Genomic DNA, 23,285 nt, shown 5'->3' on the forward strand with positions numbered 1-23,285 from the left:
CCCTAAATGGACTCAGGCTTCAAACCAATGGGTAGCAGAGAGGAACCAAAGGAGGTGAGCAAGAAGCGCTCAAATAATATTGGTACATGATAAAAGTTTGCCAGTATATTTTGTGGATTACACAGCAGGGTGGCGACAAAGTTAACATGGAAGCCATGAAAACAATCCAAAATTCTGCCTGACACAGCTCGTTTGATAAGGGGACGATGTATGGAGGCAGTGAACTAGTAGTAGATTAAAGGTGCTGCAGTTAAAACTATGTTAGTTGGTTCTTGGCATGGAGCTGGCGCTCCGCTGCCAGGCGAGCTTTCGCCAATCCAAGCCCCTGTCTCTAGGCTACTCCCCAAACAGCACTTCTAAGAACCTTTCGGATAAGATCAAGTGTAGTAGCGTTCTTATAAGTTTGGGATATGGCGGGTGAGGGGAATGTAAACATCTGCGCAAGAAGCGCTGAAATAATATCCGTAAATGAAAAAAGTTTTCCAGTATATTTTGTGGCTTACACAGCAGGGTGGCGACAAAGTTAACAAGTTTGATGTGGAATGCCCTGCAATAGCTCTTGGGCGGTGTGCCTTTTATCACCTAGGCTCAGCAGTTTGAGCACCGCCTGCTGTCGCTTAGCAACGGCACTGCTGCTGTGCCTAGAGCTACCGACTGATGGCGCCATGGCCACGGATGGTAATTCGGAGGAGGAGGAGGTGGAGGAGGGGTGGGAGGATTTGGAGGTATAGTAGGCCTTTGAGACCTGGACCGAGGTAGGCCCCGCAATCCTCTGCGTCGGCAGTATATGACCAGCCCCAGGGTCAGACTCGGTCCCAGCCTGCACCAAGTTAAGTGTAGTAGCGTTCTTATAAGTTTGGGATATGGCGGGTGAGGGGAATGTAAACAGATGCGCAAGAAGCGCATGATGCGCATGGAGCTGGCGCTCCGCTGCCAGGCGAGCTTTCGCCAATCCAAGCCCCTGTCTCTAGGCTACTCCCCAAACAGCACTTCTAAGAACCTTTTGTATAAGATCAAGTGTAGTAGCGTTCTTATAAGTTTAGGATATGGCGGGTGAGGGGAATGTAAACAGATGCGCAAGAAGCGCTGAAATAATATCCGTAAATGGTAAAAGTTTGCCAGTGTATTTTGTGGATAACACAGCAGGGTGGCGACAAAGTTAACAACTTTGATGTGGAATCCATGAAAACAACCCAAATTTCGGCCTGACAAACCTCGTTTGATAAAGGGACGATGTATGGAGGCAGCTATATGGACGACTTTTGGAGGTAGCAATGGAGACAACGTGTGGAGGCTGCTATGGAGACAATTCAATTTGGATAGTGCCTGTATGTGGCAGTCCAAAAAATTTTTCAAACCAGAGGAGCAGGTAGGTGGCCCTCCAGAAAAATGGAATAGATTGAGTGCCTGTATGTGGCAGTCCAAAAAAGTTTTTAAACCAGAGGAGCAGGTAGGTGGCCCTCCAGAAAAATGGAATAGATTGAGTGCCTGTATGTGGCAGTCCAAAAAAGTTTTTAAACCAGAGGAGCAGGTAGGTGGCCCTCCAGAAAAATGGAATAGATTGAGTGCCTGTATGTGGCAGTCCCAAAAAATTGTTTAAAACAGAGGACCGGAAAGGTGGCCCTCCAGAAAAATTGAATAGATTGAGTGCCTGTATGTGGCACTCCCAAAAATTGTTTAAAACAGAGGACCGTGTCGGTGGCCCTCCAGAAAAATTAAATGCATAAAGTACTATACCTAGAGCCAGTGGGCCCTGTCAAAAAACAGCCAGTTTCCTCTGCTTTACTGTAGAAAGAGGAGGAGAAGGAGGAAAATGAGGAGGAGGAGGAGTGGATAAATTATTCAGGTTGAGCTTCCTTCACCTGCTGGAGATTTGAAATTAGGAGAAATCCATGCTTTATTCATCTTGATAAGCGTCAGCCTGTCAGCGCTGTCAGTCGACAGGCGTGTACGCTTATCGGTGATGATGCCACCAGCTGCACTGAAAACCCGCTCTGACAAGACGCTAGCGGCAGGGCAGGCAAGAACCTCCAAGGCGTAGAGCGCCAGTTCGTGCCACATGTCCAGCTTTGAAACCCAGTAGTTGTAGGGAGCTGTGTGATCATTTAGGACGATGGTATGGTCAGCTACGTACTCCCTCACCATCTTTCTGTAAAGATCAGCCCTACTCTGCCGAGACTGGGGACAGGTGACAGTGTCTTGCTGGGGTGACATAAAGCTGGCAAAAGCCTTGTAAAGCGTACCCTTGCCAGTGCTGGACAAGCTGCCTGCTCGCCTACTCTCCCTCGCTACTTGTCCCGCAGAACTACGCACTCTGCCGCTAGCGCTGTCAGAAGGGAAATACTGTTTCAGCTTGTGCACCAGGGCCTGCTGGTATTCATGCATTCTCACACTCCTTTCCTCTCCAGGGATGAGAGTGGAAAGATTTTGCTTGTACCGTGGGTCCAGGAGAGTGAACACCCAGTAATCGGTGCTGGAATAAATTCTTTGAACGCGAGGGTCACGGGATAGGCAGCCTAGCATGAAATCTGCCATATGCGCCAGAGTACCAACGCGTAAGAATTCACTCCCCTCACTGGCCTGACTGTCCATTTCCTCCTCCTCCAACTCCTCCAACTCCTCTTCTTCTGCCCATACACGCTCAACAGTGTAGGACTCAACAATGGTCCCCTCTTGTGTCTCGCCAACATACTCCTCCTCTTCCTCCTCATGCTCCTCCACCTCCACCTCCTCCGATATGCGCTGAGAAACAGACCTAAGGGTGCTTTGGCTATCAACAAGGGAATCTTCTTCCCCTGTCTCTTGTGAGGAGCGCAAAGCTTCCGACTTCATGCTGACCAGAGAGTTTTTCAACAGGCCAAGCAGCGGGATGGTGAGGCTGATGATGGCGGCATCGCCACTGACCATCTGTGTTGACTCCTCAAAGTTACTCAGCACCTGACAGATATCAGACATCCACGTCCACTCCTCATTGTAGACTTGAGGAAGCTGACTGACCTGACTACCAGTTCTGGTGGAAGTTGACATCTGGCAGTCTACAATCGCTCGGCGCTGCTGGTAAACTCTGGATAACATGGTCAGTGTTAAATTCCACCTCGTGGGCACGTCGCACAACAGTCGGTGAGCGGGCAGTTGGAGGCGGCGCTGCGCTGCCCTGAGAGTGGCAGCATCTGTGCTGGACTTCCTGAAATGCGCACAGATGCGGCGCACCTTCGTGAGCAAATCAGACAGATTGGGGTATGTCTTGAGGAAACGCTGAACTATCAGATTTAACACATGGGCCAGGCATGGCACATGTGTCAGTCTGCCGAGTTGCAGAGCCGCCACCAGGTTACGGCCGTTGTCACACACAACCATGCCTGGCTTCAGGTTCAGCGGTGCCAGCCACAGATCAGTCTGCGCCGTGATGCCCTGTAATAGTTCTTGGGCGGTGTGCCTTTTATCGCCTAGGCTCAGCAGTTTGAGCACCGCCTGCTGTCGCTTAGCGACGGCACTGCTGCTGTGCCTAGAGCTACCGACTGATGGCGCCATGCCCACGGATGGTCGTTCGGAGGAGGAGGTGGAGGAGGGGTGGGAGGAGGAGGAGGCATAGTAGGCCTCAAACACCTGGACCGAGGTAGGCCCCGCAATCCTCGGCGTCGGCAGTATATGACCAGCCGCAGGGTCACACTCGGTCCCAGCCTCCACCAAGTTAACCCAATGTGCCGTCAGAGATATATAGTGGCCCTGCCGGCAGCACTCGTCCACGTGTCCGTGGTCAGGTGGACCTTGTCAGAAACGGCGTTGGTCAGGGCACGGATTATGTTGTCTGACACGTGCTGGTGCAGGGCTGGGACGGCACATCGGGAAAAGTAGTGGCGGCTGGGGACCGAATACCGAGGGGCGGCCGCCGCCATGAGGCTGCGAAAGGCCTCGGTCTCTACTAGCCTATAGGGCAGCATCTCCAGGCTTAGCAATCTGGAAATGTGCACATTAAGGGCTTGGGCGTGCGGGTGGGTTGCACTATATTTGCGTTTCCGCTCCAGCGTCTGGGGTATGGAGAGCTGAACGCTGGTGGATGCTGTGGAGGATCGTGGAGGTGACGATGGGGTTTTTGTGGCAGGGTCCTGGGCAGGGGGCTGACTATCAGCTGACACAGGGGAAGGAGCAGTGGTGTGCACGGCCGGAGGTGAACGCGCTTGTTGCCACTGAGTGGGGTGTTTAGCATTCATATGCCTGCGCATACTGGTGGTAGTTAAGCTAGTAGTGGTGGAACCCCTGCTGATCCTGGTTTGGCAAATGTGGCACACCACAGTCCGTCGGTCATCCGGTGTTTCCTTAAAGAACCTCCAGACTTCTGAAAATCTAGCCCTCGCCGCAGGAGCCCTCGCCACGGGAGCTTCACTAGTTGACACATTTGGCGCTGATGCACCAGCTCTGGCCCTGCCTCTCCGTCTGGCCCCACCACTGCCTCTTCCAACCTGTTCTGGTCGAGGACTCTCCTCCGTCTCAGAAGCACTGTGTTCACCCGGCCTCTCAACCCAGCTTGGGTCTGTCACCTCATCATCCTCCGATCCCTCAGTCTGCTCCCCCCTCGGACTTCCTGCCCTGACAACAACTTCCCCACTGTCTGACAACCGTGTCTCCTCATCGTCGGACACCTCTTTACACACTTCTTCCACTACGTCAACAAGGTCATCATCACCCACAGACTGCGACTGGTGGAAAACCTGGGCATCGGAAAATTGCTCATCAGCAACCGGACAAGTGGTTTGTGACTGTGGGAAGGGTCCAGAAAACAGTTCCTCAGAGTATGCCGGTTTAAATGGCAAATTTTGCTGGGAGGGGGCAGACTGGGGGGGAGGAGGCTGAGGTGCAGGAGCTGGAGGAGTGCCGATTTCGGTGACATGGGTGGACTGCGTGGAAGACTGACTGGTGGACAAATTGCTCGAAGCATTGTCGGCAATCCACGACATCACCTGTTCGCACTGTTCTGGCCTCAACAGTGCTCTACCACGAGTCCCAGTAACTTCAGACATGAACCTAGGGAGTGTAGCTCTGCGGCGTTCCCCTGCTCCCTCATAAGCAGGTGGTGTCTCACCCGCCCAGGACCACGGCCTCTGACCCCTGCAGTAGTTGGACGCCCACGTCCCCGCCCTCGTCCTCTACCCCTAGCCCTCGGGTTAAACATTTTGAAAATGAGAGTTATAACTTGTATTTTTTTTTTAACTTTTTTTTTTTTTTTTTTTTTTTTTTTGTGTTTTTTAGTTTTTAAAACCAAACGATGCTATCCTATTGCTATGGCTATTTTCTAGCCAAGTATTACAGCACACTACTATGCCAGATGAGATGACGCTGAGTTATGAAAAAAATAAACGTAAAATAAAAAAGGAAATGGCAGACTGTGCCTAGTTGAAATACAACCCCGGGCCCTAATAAATTTTCCCACTTCGGTCTTTGCGATGGATATGTGCGTCACTAAAACACAGTGGTCGCAAGTCTGACTCCAAATTGCTCCCAATTTGATAGTAGATGCACTGCAGCAAGTACAGCCACCAGCAGATCAACCAGAAATCAAATATATATAACGCTACTGTAGGCGTAATTAAGACGTTTGTATTCTCCTATGGCTATTTTCTAGCCAAGTATAACAGCACACTACTATGCCAGATGAGATGACGCTGAGTTATGAAAAAAATAAACGTAAAATAAAAAGAAACTGGCAGACTGTGCCTAATTGAAATACAACCCCGGGCCCTAATAAATTTTCCCACTTCGGTCTTTGCGATGGATATGTGCGTCACTAAAACACAGTGGTCGCAAGTCTGACTCCAAATTGCTCCCAATTTGATAGTAGATGCACTGCAGCAAGTACAGCCACCAGCAGATCAACCAGAAATCAAATATATATAACGCTACTGTAGGCGTAATTAAGACGTTTGTATTCTCCTATGGCTATTTTCTAGCCAAGTATTACAGCACACTACTATGCCAGATGAGATGACGCTGAGTTATGAAAAAAATAAACGTAAAATAAAAAGAAACTGGCAGACTGTGCCTAATTGAAATACAACCCCGGGCCCTAATAAATTTTCCCACTTCGGTCTTTGCGATGGATATGTGCGTCACTAAAACACAGTGGTCGCAAGTCTGACTCCAAATTGCTCCCAATTTGATAGTAGATGCACTGCAGCAAGTACAGCCACCAGCAGATCAACCAGAAATCAAATATATATAACGCTACTGTAGGCGTAATTAAGACGTTTGTATTCTCCTATGGCTATTTTCTAGCCAAGTATAACAGCACACTACTATGCCAGATGAGATGACGCTGAGTTATGAAAAAAATAAAAGTAAAATAAAAAGAAACTGGCAGACTGTGCCTAATTGAAATACAACCCCGGGCCCTAATAAATTTTCCCACTTCGGTCTTTGCGATGGATATGTGCGTCACTAAAACACAGTGGTCGCAAGTCTGACTCCAAATTGCTCCCAATTTGATAGTAGATGCACTGCAGCAAGTACAGCCACCAGCAGATCAACCAGAAATCAAATATATATAACGCTACTGTAGGCGTAATTAAGACGTTTGTATTCTCCTATGGCTATTTTCTAGCCAAGTATAACAGCACACTACTATGCCAGATGAGATGACGCTGAGTTATGAAAAAAATAAACGTAAAATAAAAAGAAACTGGCAGACTGTGCCTAATTGAAATACAACCCCGGGCCCTAATAAATTTTCCCACTTCGGTCTTTGCGATGGATATGTGCGTCACTAAAACACAGCGGTCGCAAGTCTGACTCCAAATTGCTCCCAATTTGATAGTAGATGCACTGCAGCAAGTACAGCCACCAGCAGATCAACCAGAAATCAAATATATATAACGCTACTGCAGGCGTAATTAAGACGTTTGTATTCTCCTATGGCTATTTTCTAGCCAAGTATTACAGCACACTACTATGCCAGATGAGATGACGCTGAGTTATGAAAAAAATAAACGTAAAATAAAAAGAAACTGGCAGACTGTGCCTAATTGAAATACAACCCCGGGCCCTAATAAATTTTCCCACTTCGGTCTTTGCGATGGATATGTGCGTCACTAAAACACAGTGGTCGCAAGTCTCACTCCAAATTGCTCCCAATTTGATAGTAGATGCACTGCAGCAAGTACAGCCACCAGCAGATCAACCAGAAATCAAATATATATAACGCTACTGCAGGCGTAATTAAGACGTTTGTATTCTCCTATGGCTATTTTCTAGCCAAGTATTACAGCACACTACTATGCCAGATGAGATGACGCTGAGTTATGAAAAAAATAAACGTAAAATAAAAAGAAACTGGCAGACTGTGCCTAATTGAAATACAACCCCGGGCCCTAATAAATTTTCCCACTTCGGTCTTTGCGATGGATATGTGCGTCACTAAAACACAGTGGTCGCAAGTCTGACTCCAAATTGCTCCCAATTTGATAGTAGATGCACTGCAGCAAGTACAGCCACCAGCAGATCAACCAGAAATCAAATATATATAACGCTACTGCAGGCGTAATTAAGACGTTTGTATTCTCCTATGGCTATTTTCTAGCCAAGTATTACAGCACACTACTATGCCAGATGAGATGACGCTGACTTATGAAAAAAATAAACGTAAAATAAAAAGAAACTGGCAGACTGTGCCTAATTCTACTCAAACCCCTAATAAATTTTCCCACTTTGGTGTTTGAGGTGGATATGTGTGTCACTAAGAGCTAAACACAACGGTAGCAAGTCCCCCTGCTAATTCCTCACAATATGGTACTAGCTGCAAATAATAAAAAAAAAAAATTATAACGTTATTGTAGCCCTAAGAAGGGCTGTTGGGTTCTTTAAGAATCACTCCTGCCTAACAGTAAGCTAATAGAACACCCTAACGCTTTCCCTGAGCAGCAGCAGCTCTCTCCCTAGCGGCATCCAGACAGAAAATGATCCGAGCAGCGCGGGCAGCGGCTAGTCTATCCCAGGGTCACCTGATCTGGCCAGCCAACCACTGCTATCTACGTGTAAGGGTACCACGTCATGCTGGGTGGAGTGCAGAGTCTCCTGGCTTGTGATTGGCTCTGTTTCTGGCCGCCAAAAAGCAAAACGGCGGGAGCTGCCATTTTCTCGAGCGGGCGAAATACTCGTCCGAGCAACGAGCAGTTACGAGTACGCTAATGCTCGATCGAGCATCAAGCTCGGACGAGTATGTTCGCTCATCTCTAATTCCTAATATATTTACATGTTTCTAGAATTCTTACTAAAGTGCTTTATAATTATACCATTCATCTGTACTTTACATATTTACGTTTACATATTGTTCATTGCTCACTAGTTTTTTCCTACCTGTTGGTTATTGCTGTTAGATAACAGGTAATGGTACAAATGCAGAAAAATTTTGCAGAACCTGCCATCTTATTAGCACCGTGTACATAAGTAACTGTAATCACATCATTCACATTAACCTCTAAAAGCAGCAAGTGGCAGCTAATACTTTGCTTTTATTAATGGATGGGAACTTTCTTCAATCTCATTAATATTTTAATATGTGTTAAACATTTCACAATTTATGTAACTTTGCTTCATCCTGTTCTCAATGTCATTTGATCTCATTGTCATAAAGACTTTTATACTTTGTAGTTTTCCACGCTTAGACTATTAAAGTACTTAAGGAGTCGCTCTCCTGACCTACAGCTCATGGACGTGGGCTCAGGGATCCTGCTGAGCACAGTGACATGAAAATTCAGCACACATAACTTTGATATTGGATTAAGCAATCCTCTGAAAACTGACCAAATAATATGTGATCGCTAAAGGGGTTAGGACAGGAAAATATTCTGTGTGTAATGAGGTGGCCTCAAAGATCTTTCCTCAAACATACGAAATAAATTAGAACTGCAATAACATAGTTTAGCAGCATATTTTTTTATTTGTAAGTTGTAAAATGTGTTAAACTGTTATTTTCATGACCAAATATGGTAACATCATCTGAAAAGTCGACATTAAAGGGAAATCTAAAGTGGTTGTATAAATTCAAGGAGGCAGAGAGTCCAGCTCTCCCTGCCTCAAAATGCGCACACTATAAATTTTTTCCCGTCAATGTTTAAGGGCTTGTATATGTGAGAGTGTTTTGTTAAATGGTGTTTTCCATTTTTAGACCCTCTTAGTTAGATGTGAACTGATTCTTGAATTCCCTTATCCAGACTTATATTACTGAACTAAAACACAGGGCTGTATAAGGCACACCGACTGCCTCTATTGGTCCCATGGGTCAAAGGAATAATAATATTGTAGCGTTATAAGGCAGCTGCTGGTTCTAACTAGAACGAAACTTAGATGTCCCTGCTAACTGAGACTGCCCTAGTTAAAGTGAAAAAGTAAGGCCCAAAGAAAATGTCAGCACCTGCCCAGCAACTGCGCAACCACTAGATAAACGGTTAATACTGAACTAGATATCACAGGGGACAGAAAAAACATTAATCAGCAAGGAGTCCAGGATAAACTGGGCACTTATAGGAACTAGGCACTGCCTCAGGTGGAAGGAGCAAGCAATTGCAGGTCCAGAGTATTAACTCTTGCAAGACAGAATCTGAGAGGTGTGGCAGACATAAACAAACATTAAGGCACAGTTCACACACATATTAACACCACCTACGGATAGTGCGGCATTTTGGCATGGACGTGACAGTACCCCCCCTTTTAAGAGGGGCCACCGGACCCTCACCATTCCCACAGAGATTGGGAGGGGGCAATGGTCCATTATCAATGGTAGCAAGAACTGCTGAAGATGAAGCATCATCTTGCACAGCCTCATGCACTGGATGAGATAAGCTGAAATCCCTTTCCTTGGGGCACTCAGTCCCTGGGGAAATATCAGTCTCACAGTTGAGAGGCCTGTGCAGGGTTAATGACACTGCAGACTCTTTGACCAGAACTTTAACACAATCCAAAGAATACTTAGAAAACACATATAAATACACAGCAGGCAGGCACAGTCCAAGGCAGGCTTTGCAGGATACCCGGGGGTCCAAGGCAGGATACCCGGGGGTCCAAGGAAGGCTTGGCAGGACACCCGGGGGTCCAAGGCAGGCTTGGCAGGATACCCGGGGGTCCAAGGCAGGCTTGGCAGGATACCCGGGGGTCCAAGGCAGGATACCCAGGGGTCCAAGGCAGGCTTGGCAGGACACCCGGGGGTCCAAGGCAGGCTTGGCAGGACACCCGGGGGTCCAAGGCAGGCTTGGCAGGACACCCGGGGGTCCAAGGCAGGCTTGGCAGGACACCCGGGGGTCCAAGGCAGGCTTGGCAGGACACCCGGGGGTCCAAGGCAGGCTTGGAAGGACACCCGGGGGTCCAAGGTAGGCTTGGCAGGACACCCGGGGGTCCAAGGCAGGCTTGGCAGGATACACGGGGGTCCAAGGCAGGCTTGGCAGGATACACGGGGGTCCAAGGCAGGCTTGGCAGGATACATGGGGGTCCAAGGGTAAGTAAGGCTGGTTAATATGTCAGCACCTTCCCAGCAACTTTGCAAACACCACCACTAGATAAACGGTTAAGACTGAATTAGATATCACAGGGGACTGAAACTAGAGATCACAGGAGACAGAAAAACATTTTAACACCACCTACTGGTGCAGCGTTTTGGCACGGACGTGACAGAAAATTATATAAAACATTCTCCAAAAATAAGTGTGCCCCAAGAATCACAACCTTTTATCTATGCCAAAAACATCAACTTGTTTCAGGGCCAGCATGCCCTTTCTCAAGATGTAGAGACTTTAAAACAGTGTTGATCCTGATTCTTATGACAACCCAACATTTTTAAAATCCAATTGTCACAGAGACCAAAAAAGTTCTGTCTGGGATTACAATGATAAAATATACAGTTCTGACTTACATACAAATTCAACTTAAGAGCAAACCTACAGACCCTATCTTGTATGTAACCCGGGGACTGCCTGTATTCTCCTTTGCTCTCTGCTCTGCACCTTCAATTATAAACACTAGGACAATGTCACTATATTAGAACAAGGCAAAAAATAGTAACACCCATTCATTTTTGTGCATAAAAAAATCAAAAATCCCCAAAATCCTAAATTTCGGGCAAGAAAGGACCAGCGACAATTTAGAAAGGTATGAATTTTTTAAATTTTCCAAGCTTAACTTATATCTGTTATTTTTGTTCAATGAGATTTCTATATCAACTGACCAATAGAATGTACAGTTTCCTATAAAATACATAAAACATTATATTCAATAAGCTTTTATGTCCTGGGAAAAACACTGGTAATATTTATAGTTGTCAATAATGCAGTTCCAATTCCTGTCCTGAGGCTTTTATTGAAATTTTCAGTGAAAATACGAACCGGCAAAAAGAAGAATGTACTGATTTTAATTTCTTAATTGACTTACACAGTTGTTTCAATTTATTTTTTAGCAGTTTCCATAATATTGTGACAATTACTGAATGCTCCTTGCCTGCCAATTCTATTTTATTTATCATACTGCTTAGGGGATTAAGGAAATCTATTTCCTGTGTATAGGCCAGACAGACTGATCTATACAGGACTTTTACACAAAGTGATGCTTTGCCCTGAGCTCTACAATTTATTTTATTACCCTTAAAAACATTTTATTAAGGCCGAGTCTTAATTATTGCCAACTTTTAACTACATCTTTTTGTTCACATTAAGAAAATAGGAAGAAAAAGCAAATAGCTACCGTATTTAGTTTTGTGGTTTCAGAAAAGTATGAAAATGTGGAAGCCAGGAAATTCAGGGAAATCAAGGCAACTAACTGAAAGGAGAATCAATTTTATAATTCAGGTGGAAGCCATTTTGGATTTCTGGAAAATTGACATGGTTTGGATAGGCAGTAATAATGAAAACATTGCTAGAGATTCACTCTGCCTTCTCCGCCAGTTTTCTATTTTAATAAATATCATTGATAGACATGTATCCAAATGATTTTCTGGTTTGTAAAGACCATTTACTTTTACCCTAAAAGAAAGTGCTAAAAGTAATATACACTAGTGTTTTTTAGTTATTGGACTAAAGGCCGTCCCCGGGTTATGTACAAGATAGGTTCTGTAGGTTTGTTCTTAAGTTGAATTTGTATGTAAGTCAGAACTGTATATGTTATCATTGTAACCCCAGACAGAATTTTTTTGGTCTCTGTGACAATTGTATGTTAAAAATGTTGGATTGTCATAAGAACCAGGATTAACAATAAACCTTAATTACAGACGCATAAAATAACTGTTACAGCTGAGTGTTGTAGCCTGGGACTAAAGTACAGTAAATTATCAACATCCAGAGGTCCGTTTGTAACTAGGGGTCATCTGTAAGTCCAGTAGGGGGCTGCCTGTATTTCATAATAAAGTTTCATTTTATTTTACTATTGCAGAATTATTTTTAAAAATTACTATATATTATTCCATGAACTAGCTTTGAACGCTTTAAGGATCGGCAGGGGGTTGAACAGCTTAAGGCTTAAGCCCAGTCTAGCATTTAGAAAGTCAACAAACTGTACACTATAAATATTGTATTTTGTCAAACTGCCTGCAATGAGTTTTATATCACACCTGGAATCTGTCCATTGTACTCAGTCTTTACACCCATATTTTACTGAGTACAATGCATGCACTTTAAAAATGTGATTTGGCAAATTACACTGCATTAAAACGGAAAACTTACTCTCATGCCAAGCTCAATATTTTCTCCTCCATACACCTCCATGCCAGGATCCAGAAGCCCAATGTCTCCAAAGTATGCTCTGTCCACCACAAAGGAACAACCAATCATCGCTGGCGTTCTATAAAGAGAGAGAAATAAAGTAACTAAATAACAGTACTTGTTTTTTGGCTGCTCAGGCTTAACTTTATTGCTTGGTAAAATATGGATTAGGTTGTTACAATAAATTAGAATGATAACGCCTAATGTCTGAGATAGAATTATGTCTCAGTAGCTAGTTGTATGCATATTTGATGCAACATGAATTATTTAATATCTTAAATATTGTTACTTAAATGGGTCAGAGGGTTTCTCCAGCAGAAAGAACTAGTGATATAGAACTCCTTTATATGGTTTTACGCATGATGAGTTGACTTATTTAATGGTTATTAAATTGATAAATTGTACTGATTTCACGAAAAAATAAAATTTGTAAATGAACTTTGAGACTCACATCTGCATTCTGATGATTATATTAGGGTTGCAATATTTTTTGGCATCAGAACTAGAAGAACCCAAATAAAGTCTGATAGTTCTGTGGGTTCAGTTTGCTTTGATATACAGTATTCTACCATATCAATATATCCTTTTTCTGCTGGTGATCTGGCTGACTGATGTCACCAGCTCTCTGGCTGGATGAGGAGGGGAGAGTGGATGTTGGCATAATATTAAAAAAATATATTTTTTATAAAAGGTAAAACAAATAAATTCATGAAAACATAAAATTACACATCCCCCCTTTTCTTAGAACCAACATAAAAATCAATAAACAATCAAAATCATAAGCATGTTATTCTCATCTTTAAATGGAAAATAGCACCAAAATGTCCTAGTAACTAATTGTTTGAAAAATGACAATACATAAAATTTGAATACAGATTGATCTAAAGACCACACAGACCCCAAAATTGTCGCAATCAGCTCTTTTTATTCAAAAAAGACACCTTACACAATGATGTAGACTGAAGTATGAAGCAATAATTGGCCTCTGAATATGGCAAAACTTTTTTAAACACAAGATTTTCATTTTTTTTCATGCGTCCAAAAAATAATAACATCATTTGATAGCGTGATCACACTGAAGTGTGTGGTGTTAAGGGGTTAAAAATATCTCTTGAATAATGGCCAGAACTGATTACGGTATTTTCTTTTTTTTTCTAACATAAGTTTGATAAACTAGCAATTGATCAATCCCTGACCCTGGTGAAGGTCACACTATTATCTTTTAAGTCATACTGTCATTTTCAGGAAGGTACAATTCATTATAGGTCTTTAGTAGGCAGATGTGTTTTAATTCTGTTTCCTGTAAGCAAGTCTGTTTTTAACAAATATCCAATATGGGATGTGAATTTTTGATGAGAAAAAGCTATTGATGTAATGTGTGCCTGGCATCCATGTGGTCCCTTGTCGATTCAGGACTAATTCGTTCTAGTACTCTGTTAGTTTTGTAATAAATCATGTTATTCCATCTAGGAGCATGGTAATACTTAGATCAAAGATTCAAGGTCAAAATTTAACCATTTAATGGAATCGCTGAAAGAAACATGAGACTTCGACAAACTGTAAAAAAAAACAACACAGCATAATTTATAAATCTATGTGTTCTTTTTATCTACAATATGTAAATAGGAAAATTTAACCTCATTTACGACAGCATTATCCATTTTTTTTTAAATTTACCATCAAAATGAAGCATTTTTACACTTACTCTTAAATGCAGGCATCATGACTGAGGGAATCTTCTATTTGTTATCCATGACCTACGTCATTCTAAAATAAACTTTTAATTTTATGCTAATTGAGTGCTAGGAGAGCGGGGGAGGTTGGTGGTACAGTGTGACAGTCTGTAAAGCCACATCACATGTGACAGTACAGTTATGGGCTGTTACATAACTTCACCCCCTCCCGCTCTTACCTCAGCAATTCCCCCTCCCTCTACCTTCTGTAATCTCGCAGCAGCAGGAAGTTTCAGGGTGGGGGTGGGAGAAGTACTCCTGCACAGTTTAATAGCATATGAAGCTGCAGCATGAAGAGGTTCTTGTTACAGAAGGATATTAAAGGCATGTTAATTGACCCATGGCTCCTGGCAGCAAAATTTCTTTTAGAGCAATTGAATATTTAGGTGAAGGATAGGGGGTATAAGATCCAGTGCACCACCTCTTTCAAAAATTTGAGACCCAATGCTTCCTACTGAAAACTTATTGACAATGCGTTGCTCTAACTGTATAACTGGGCAGGAGAGGATGTGCTGGACATTTCTGCATTTTGGCAAAGTCTTTTTGTGAATGTCATTATCTTATGATTCAAGGCATTTCCCAGAAGGCCATTTGTTTAGTTTTTTGTTGTTTGATGTTCCATCCCAATAGAGAAGTGCTGAATTGGTAAAATGTATCATGGTATGGTGCCATGTTATCAAACAACCAAGTACTTCCAAGGAAGTGTTCAGTTATGTATATAATAAGCCTACCCATTATAAATAAAATAAGGCTCCAGTCTACTCATATTTGTTGCCGCAATGTTATTACCGTCAAAGTCAAAAACACTAGATCCAGGCACTCAAAATCGAATGCTCACGAAAAACATTTTTATTTTTTTTTTTATTTCCCATGCATCCAATTGTGAGTGTCTGGATCTAGTTCTATCATATTAATTGGTTAGGAACTCTTCCAGGGAACCCTACATCACTAGGAGTATGACAAAACAACAAGTTTCAAACCAGAACAATGTGAAGAAACACAATCTCCCTTCCATCCAAAGAAGACATGGTTCTAGTAATGTTCTAGCAATTTTGCACTGTGTCCTGAAAAGAAAAACTTGTTTGACACTGTTGTGGGAATACTGGTTACTGTAATTCCTTGTTAAGAATAGATGCACTGTTTTGTGGGTACCTGTGGGTACAAATATGGGATAACTGTTGATGGTACACACTGCAATGGAAGCACTTGTGGATTACACACTGAGGCATCTACTTGTGGCTGCCATGCACTGATATTTTAACAACTAAATTGTAAGAACATGTCAAGGCACTGGTAAATTATTAACTATTAAACTGTTAATATGATGACCAGAGACTCAGATAACATTAAACCTAATTAAAAACTCAGTGGCACAGGGAGAGGTTTAATCAATTTGTCACATGTTTGAATCAAAATACTATTAGAATGCACTTTTACCCCTAAAATCCATGATAAACACATCTGTCTTTTAGACCTAATTTTCAAAATTGACGACTATGAACATTTACACACCCCATTCTATAGAAAGACAACTTTGTCAAACTGTTTAATGGACTGGCCAAGCTGGCACCCAGTACACCTCAAAAGAGAAATACTGGATGGCCAATATCAGTGCAAGGAGGAACTGTTCTATAAGTGGGGATTTTGAGATGGAATGCGGAAAACTTTATTCTCCATTTATTGCAAGAAGATGGTCCACATCCTGCAAGAATATCCTCCATAGTGCAAAATAACTAACATGGAAGACCTACTTACAAATAGTTGAACTCACCCTACAAAAACATCTGTAAGATGTATGGGCACATGGGATGACTATACCAATCAGATTTTGTGAATTTTTGAAAAATACTGGTCTTATCTTACAGCGGATGATCCACAGTCACTATACAGATAAACAAATGCAACAAGTTATGTGACTACCACCCAGATTGACAGGATCATACCTGTGGGGCAATTGCTCTTTCTGTAAATAAATGGATAAGTAAATATAGATGCCCCAACATGTATATAGGCAAAACAGTGCAGACTTTAAGAGACTATGGGGCATATTTATCAGGGCCTCTGTGGCCGGTTGGAAGTGGGCGGCATGGGGCGTTACTGTCCCCGCACCTGCACACTCGCTGTTGCTGGAGAATTTTCACATGTGAAAATGTCTTACCGAACTAATTCCAGGATCATGTGTACTGCATTAGATTGTGCTAACCTACAGTACTATTAAATTAATTGACATGCACAAAGATGAATTAAATATACAAATTTTTTTGTAACTATAAATACTGGAACAATTTGTTGTATGAATCAAAAATAGGCATTCAAAAGACATAAAGAATACAAAAGCCCCCAAAGGCATCAAACCCCTCAAAGATTGCAGAAAATATACAAATCTGAATCACCCCCACGAATAGGTATATGCATAAACCAGATGTTATAGTCATACTGAAAAGTAAAAAATCATAAATAGTATAATCGTAAATAGAGAGGTATCATCTGGTATCTATACATGTAACCACAATGTATCTTACCCATGAGCATTGTATTGAGGGGTTATGTACAATCACAAGAGGCTACTGTATGGATAGCAGTAGTGTGGAAGTTTGGGTATGGGATTAGGTAAACCCCCCTCTGCTGGTAATGCCCCTATCCCAGGTTTTAACTCTTTAAATGTCCCTGGCAAAGCCTCTAGAGACATTTTATTCAAAAGAGCAGGTGTACGGAGGAACTAACATGCTGGCGGCATAGGGTGCCACCATTTTGGGGAGGGTCGCGCTCCCGATGATGTGCTGTATGGCCACAATGCTGGAACCATTTAAATAGTTAACACCCAAGATCGGTGCCAGCAATAATTGCGGGTATTACTGGTGGAAGTTTGGGTATTGTGGGTAAAAAACACATTATTTAGCCATTTATATAACTTCTTGTATAACAGCACTTTTATTCACTTTTTATATCCTACAATATACACGCTCTAAATTTATGTACAATTAATTTTGTTGTGCTAACCACATGCCAATATATGCAATAGACACCAATTACAGTCAGGGCAGATTTCTTATAGCCACAATTTCAAAGTGAATTAAACATGTGCTCTGCACTTTATAACAGGTCATCATTACTCAAATGAGATTTGGTAAGGACACCAAAAATACAGGATAGAATGACTGGCTACTAGATAAAAAAATGGATCAGTGGACATAAATTTTTCTGATCCCTGAACTCCCTCCACACCTGACAAACATATATAGATTTGCTACAGGCTGCAAAATAATAATAAAAATCAGAGACAGTTTTATATATAGAATAAAATGTATATACATAGTATGAGCAGAAAGAGTCTAGCTTAACAACTAGCAACAATAGCTTAATTTAGACATCAATGAATACAGTACACCCCCTCAGCCCTTTGCTTTATTAAATATTGGATGTGTGGGATCCATACCCCCTACTATGTCAGCAGACACAAGCCTGTGGCAGGCACATTCCTCCACACTCAACGTAACAAATACCTTTTGGCATGTAAAAATATGTATGTAACTGACATTACAGGTGGTCCCCTACTTAAGAACACTCGACTTACATACGACCCCTAGTTACAAACGGACCACTTGATATTGGTAATTTATTGTACTTTAGTCCTAGGCTATAATAAACAGCTGTAACAGTTATCACAGGTGTCTGTAATGAAGCTTTATTATTAATCCAGGCTCTTATGACAATCCAACATTTTAAAATCCAATTGTCACAGAGATCAAAAAAGTTCTGGCTGGGATTACAATGATAAAATATACAGTTCCGACTTACATACAAACCTACAGACCCTATCTTGTATGTAACCCGGGGACTGCCTGTATAAATTATTTTATTATTATTTTAAAATAAACGACAAAGTGTGGAGCAGCACAGCAATTTCATGGGTCTAAGTCCTGTAGTTGTGGGTGCACGCTACCTTTAAGGCTTGACTCAAAAAGCCAGTATTTATGCAATGAAAATATCATCCGTGGAAGCGGCACTCCAGTTATAAAAAATGAAGTTTTATTCACCTAAAGTCAATGTACAGAACAACATTTCAGCTCCTCCATGCAGAAACTTTGTGCTGTACATTGACTATGGGTGAATAAAGCTTAATATTTTACAATTGGAGTGCCGCTTCCATGGATGATATTATCCTTATTATTTTAAATTAGATGGAATAAATCATTGGTATGGGATGATAATATACAAAGAGATCTAAATATCAGAACCATGCAGGTTTTCCTTTCCCTAAGACGTTTCTATGTATCCATTTCATCCGATTTTTATTGCTTCTTATTTCCTTTATTTTCCATTGAATGTAATTATTGGTTGAGATAATATGATTCTAGTGTGATGTATTTTCTGTATTTATTTCTTTGTGTAGCCTAAATACAACCAAATTACAAGGCATACATTGCAAAAAGTTGGAACCGAAAGGTGCCTGGATATTTTTATGAACCGTATCAATGACACCTCGGGAACAAACCAATACATTAGAAACTTGATATACCATAAGATGAACCTTACTATATGACAAATAACATATTTGGACATAAGGAAATTATATTTGCTACCTATTAAATATTTCCTGGTGGTTACACAAACATCTCTGCAATGTACTCAGCCTCCACTTTCAAAGCATTGTATCCAGGGGTATAACTAGGAGAGGAAGGGCCCGATAGTAGACTTCTGAATGGGGCCCCTTATCCCCTGAGAAAATGTACATATTTGTATATTCACACATTTATACACACATACACACATTTATTCACTTACGTGTACACACATTTATGCACTGATATATACATTTATAAACTTACAAAGATCTGTCCCTGTAACTTCTGACCCCATATGGGAGGTACACTGAAGGAATTAGAGATGAGAGGTCCTACCGATCTGCTGTCCCTCACCCTTTCCCCAGACATTTCTTATTTGAGCTGCCAGCTCAGCTATATACTGTGGATTATGGGCCCTTTTATAAACATACTGGCCCACATTTATTCTGTCCACATTTTTCTGTCTTACATTCAACTAGAAAGAACGTACAAACTGCTTGCACATGTATTTAGGAAGTGTTTGCACCAGTTTTCTGTCGTAGCTGTATTGTGTCTGACAAGACAGAAAAGATGTGCACCTAAAGGGGCATACCGGTGCACAGTTGCATTGTGTGTCACAATTCTATCCGACCCACGCCACAATTGTGTCTGCACCACAATTCTAAAGAAAGAAATGACACTCTGCCGCAGAAATGCAGGGGGTGCCAGATAGATGAAGACTGTGTGACCCGTTTCATGAATCTGTTGCACACTGCACCCTCTACATAGTTTCCACAGATTTTACAATGTGTAGCATAATGGGGCAGATTTATCAAGCAGTCTGAAAGTCAGAATATTTCTAGTTGCCCATGGAAACCAATCACAGCTCCCCTTTAAAATATTCATGAGCACTGGTAAAATGAAAGCTGAGCTGTGATTGGTTGCCATGGGCAACTGGAAATATTCTGACTTTCAGACTGATTGATAAATGTGCCCCAATATGTTGTGCGAATACACTATTCTTTAGTGTGTCAGGTCAGATGCTGACTCTGCGGTTATACCCCTGATTGTAGCCCTTGATATAACCAGCCTCCACTTCTCTAAAACAGCCTCCTCCAGCTCATCATCCCCTCTGTATTTCCATTCTCTATGTCCCCCAAACAGCCTCCTCCAGCTCCTCTTCCCATTTGTGCTACCAGCATCCATTTCTCTCACACAGCCTCCTAACCACCTCTGTACAATTAGCCTCCACTCCTTCTGCACCGCCATATTTTAATTAAACAATCGGGGGTTATATATTATTTAATTGGGGGGTCTATATTGGGGCTTTAATGTGTAGGAACTCTATATAAATGATTAAATTAAAAGGGGCTGTATCCAAATGACCTTTCTAGGGTGATAAAAGATCCGGGGCACGGGCCCGAATGCATGTGTATCGCACTTTCAGCAATACCCCCTCCTGCACACAGGAGAAATCCCTACTTGTTACATACAGTGACTGCTGGGGACATGTCCACTTCACTATTAGACATCACCATGTCTCCTTCCTGTGGAGTTCACCACACAGACATGTTATGTCCTTCATTGTCACAATATCTTGGTTCTCTGAAGGCGCGTTCACATGTTGCAGTTAAAAATGCATTGCAATCAGTTTTGAGGTGGTTTTAGGTGCAGTTTTGTTATTTTATGTGAACAACATTTGTTGTTCACCCGCTCAGATCAGTTCTTTCACCTGTTAAATTAACAAAACTGCCCCTAAAACCACCTCAAAACTGATTGTAACTGCAATTTGTGAACACACCCTGACAGTGTTATCCTGCTGCTGCCCCTAACACTGTCCCAAAATACTGTAAGGCTGCGCTCACAAGTTTGCATCTAAACAAATACAAGACACCAGGTGCTCTTTTCCATCACATAACCATCACTGGAAACTCATGTGTGCGCAAAACGAGGCCCCATCCTACTGCCACGTGTGAACATGCCCCAAGAAATGTCCACACAGTCCCTCAGTAATGTCCCCCACAAATCCCCCCTGAAATGTCCCCCACACAGCCCTCTGTAATGTCCCCCACACAGCCCCCTGTAATGTCCCCCACATAGGTCCCCATAGACAGCCCCCCTGTAATGTCCCCACACACAGTCCCCCTGTAATGTCCCCAGGTAATGTCCCCACAGACAACCCCCCTGTAATGTCCCCCAGTAATATCCCCGCACACAGCCCCCCTGTAATGTCCCCTAGTTATGTCCCCATAGACAGCACCCCTGTAATGTCCCCACACACAGTCCCCCTGTAATGTCCCCAGGTAATGTCCCCACAGACAACCCCCTGTAATGTCCCCCAGTAATATCCCCGCACACAGCCCCCTTGTAATGTCCCCTAGTTATGTCCCCATAGACAGCACCCCTGTAATGTCCCCACACACAGCCCTCCTGTAATGTCCCCACACACAGCACCCCTGTAATGTCCCCAAGTAATGTCCCCACACACAGCCCTCCTGTAATGTCCCCAGTAATGTCCCCACAGACAGCCACCTGTAATGTCCCCCAGTTATGTCCCAACACACAGCCCTCCTGTAATGTCCCCAGTAAAGTCCCCACAGACAGCCACCTGTAATGTCCCCTAGTTATGTCCCCACACATAGCCCTCCTGTAATGTCCCCAGTAATGTCCCCACACAGAGCCCTCCTGTAATGTCCATCAGTAATGTCCAAACATAGGCCCCTTCTAGTGTCCTCCTGTATTGTTCCCACACACAGCCCTGCTGTAATGTCCCCAGTAATGTCCCCACAGACAGCCACCTGTAATGTCCCCCAGTTATGTCCCCACACACAGCCCTCCTGTAATGTCCCCAGTAATGTCCCCACAGACAGCCACCTGTAATGTCCCCCAGTTATGTCCCCACACACAGCCCCCCTGTAATGTCCCCAGTAATGTCCCCAAACAGAGCCCTCCTGTAATGTCCATCAGTAATGTCCAAACATAGGCCCCTTCTAGTGTCCTCCTGTAGTGTTCCCACACACAACCCTCCTGTAATGTCTCCCAGTAATGTCCCCACACACAGCACCCCTGTAATGTCCCCAGTAATGTCCCCACACACAGCAACCCTGTAATGTCCCCCAGTAATGTCCCCACACACAGCCCTCCTGTAATGTCCCCTAGTAATGTCCCCACACAGAGCCCTCCTGTAATGTCTCCCAGTAATGTCTCCACACACAGCCCTCCTGTAATGTCCCCAGTAATGTCCCCACCCACAGCCCTCCTGTAATGTCCCCTAGTAATGTCCCTACACAGAGCCCTCCTGTAATGTTCCCAGTAATGTCCCAACACACAGCCCCCCGTAATGTCTCCCAGTAATGTCCCCACACAGATCCCTCCTGTAATATTCCCAGTAATGTTCCCACACACAGCCCTCCTGTAATGTCCCCCAGTAATGTCCCCACACAGAGCATTCCTGTAATGTCCCTCAGTAATGTCCCCACACACAGCACCCCTGTAATGTCCCCCAGTAATGTCCCCACACAGAGCCCTCCTGTAATGTCTCCTAGTAATGTCCCCAGACACAGCACCCCGGTAATGTCCCCTAGTAATGTCCCCACACACAGCCCTCCTGTGATGTCCCCCAGTAATGTCCCCACACACAGCAACCCTGTAATGTCTCCCAGTAATGTCCCCACACACAGCAACCCTGTAATGTCCCCACACACAGCCCCCCTGTAATGTCCCCCAGTAATGTCCCCACACACAGCGCCCCTGAAATGTCCCCATTTATGTCCCCATAGACAGCACCCCTGTAATGTCCCCACACACAGCCTTCCTGTAATGTCCCCCAGTAATGTCCCCACACACAGCCCCCCCAAAATGTCCCCATTATTGTCCCCACAGACAGCTACCTGTAATGTCCCCCAGTTATGTCCCCAAACACAGCACCCCTGTAATGTCCTCCTGTAATGTCCCCTGCACACAGTCCCCATTAATGTCCCCAAACACAGACCCCTTCTAATGTCCTCCTGTAATGTCCCCATATACAGTCCTCCTGTAATGTCCCCATATACAGTCCTCCTGTAATGTGCCCCATATACAGTCCTCCTGTAATGTGTCCCATATACAGTCCTCCTGTAATGTGCCCCATATACAGTCCTCCTGTAATGTCCCCATATACAGTCCTCCTGTAATGTCCCCATATACAGTCCTCCTGTAATGTCCCCATATACAGTGCTCATGTAATGTCCCCATATACAGTCCTCCTGTAATGTCCCCATATACAGTCCTCCTGTAAT

General features: G+C 43.4%; 1 protein-coding gene across 1 annotated transcript in view; it reads right to left on the bottom strand.

Annotated features, from left to right (window-relative positions):
• GALNT9 (polypeptide N-acetylgalactosaminyltransferase 9) overlaps positions 1-23,285 on the bottom strand; it is a 173,494-nt gene that overhangs the window by 66,391 nt on the left and 83,818 nt on the right. Inside the window, exon 6 of the mRNA XM_072144435.1 lies at positions 12,693-12,810. Within this exon, the coding sequence (XP_072000536.1) occupies positions 12,693-12,810 (118 nt within the window). The remainder of the gene's footprint in view (positions 1-12,692; positions 12,811-23,285) is intronic.

This window comes from Engystomops pustulosus, chromosome 1 (genome assembly GCF_040894005.1).
Source record: "Engystomops pustulosus chromosome 1, aEngPut4.maternal, whole genome shotgun sequence".
Lineage (NCBI taxonomy): Eukaryota > Metazoa > Chordata > Amphibia > Anura > Leptodactylidae > Engystomops > Engystomops pustulosus.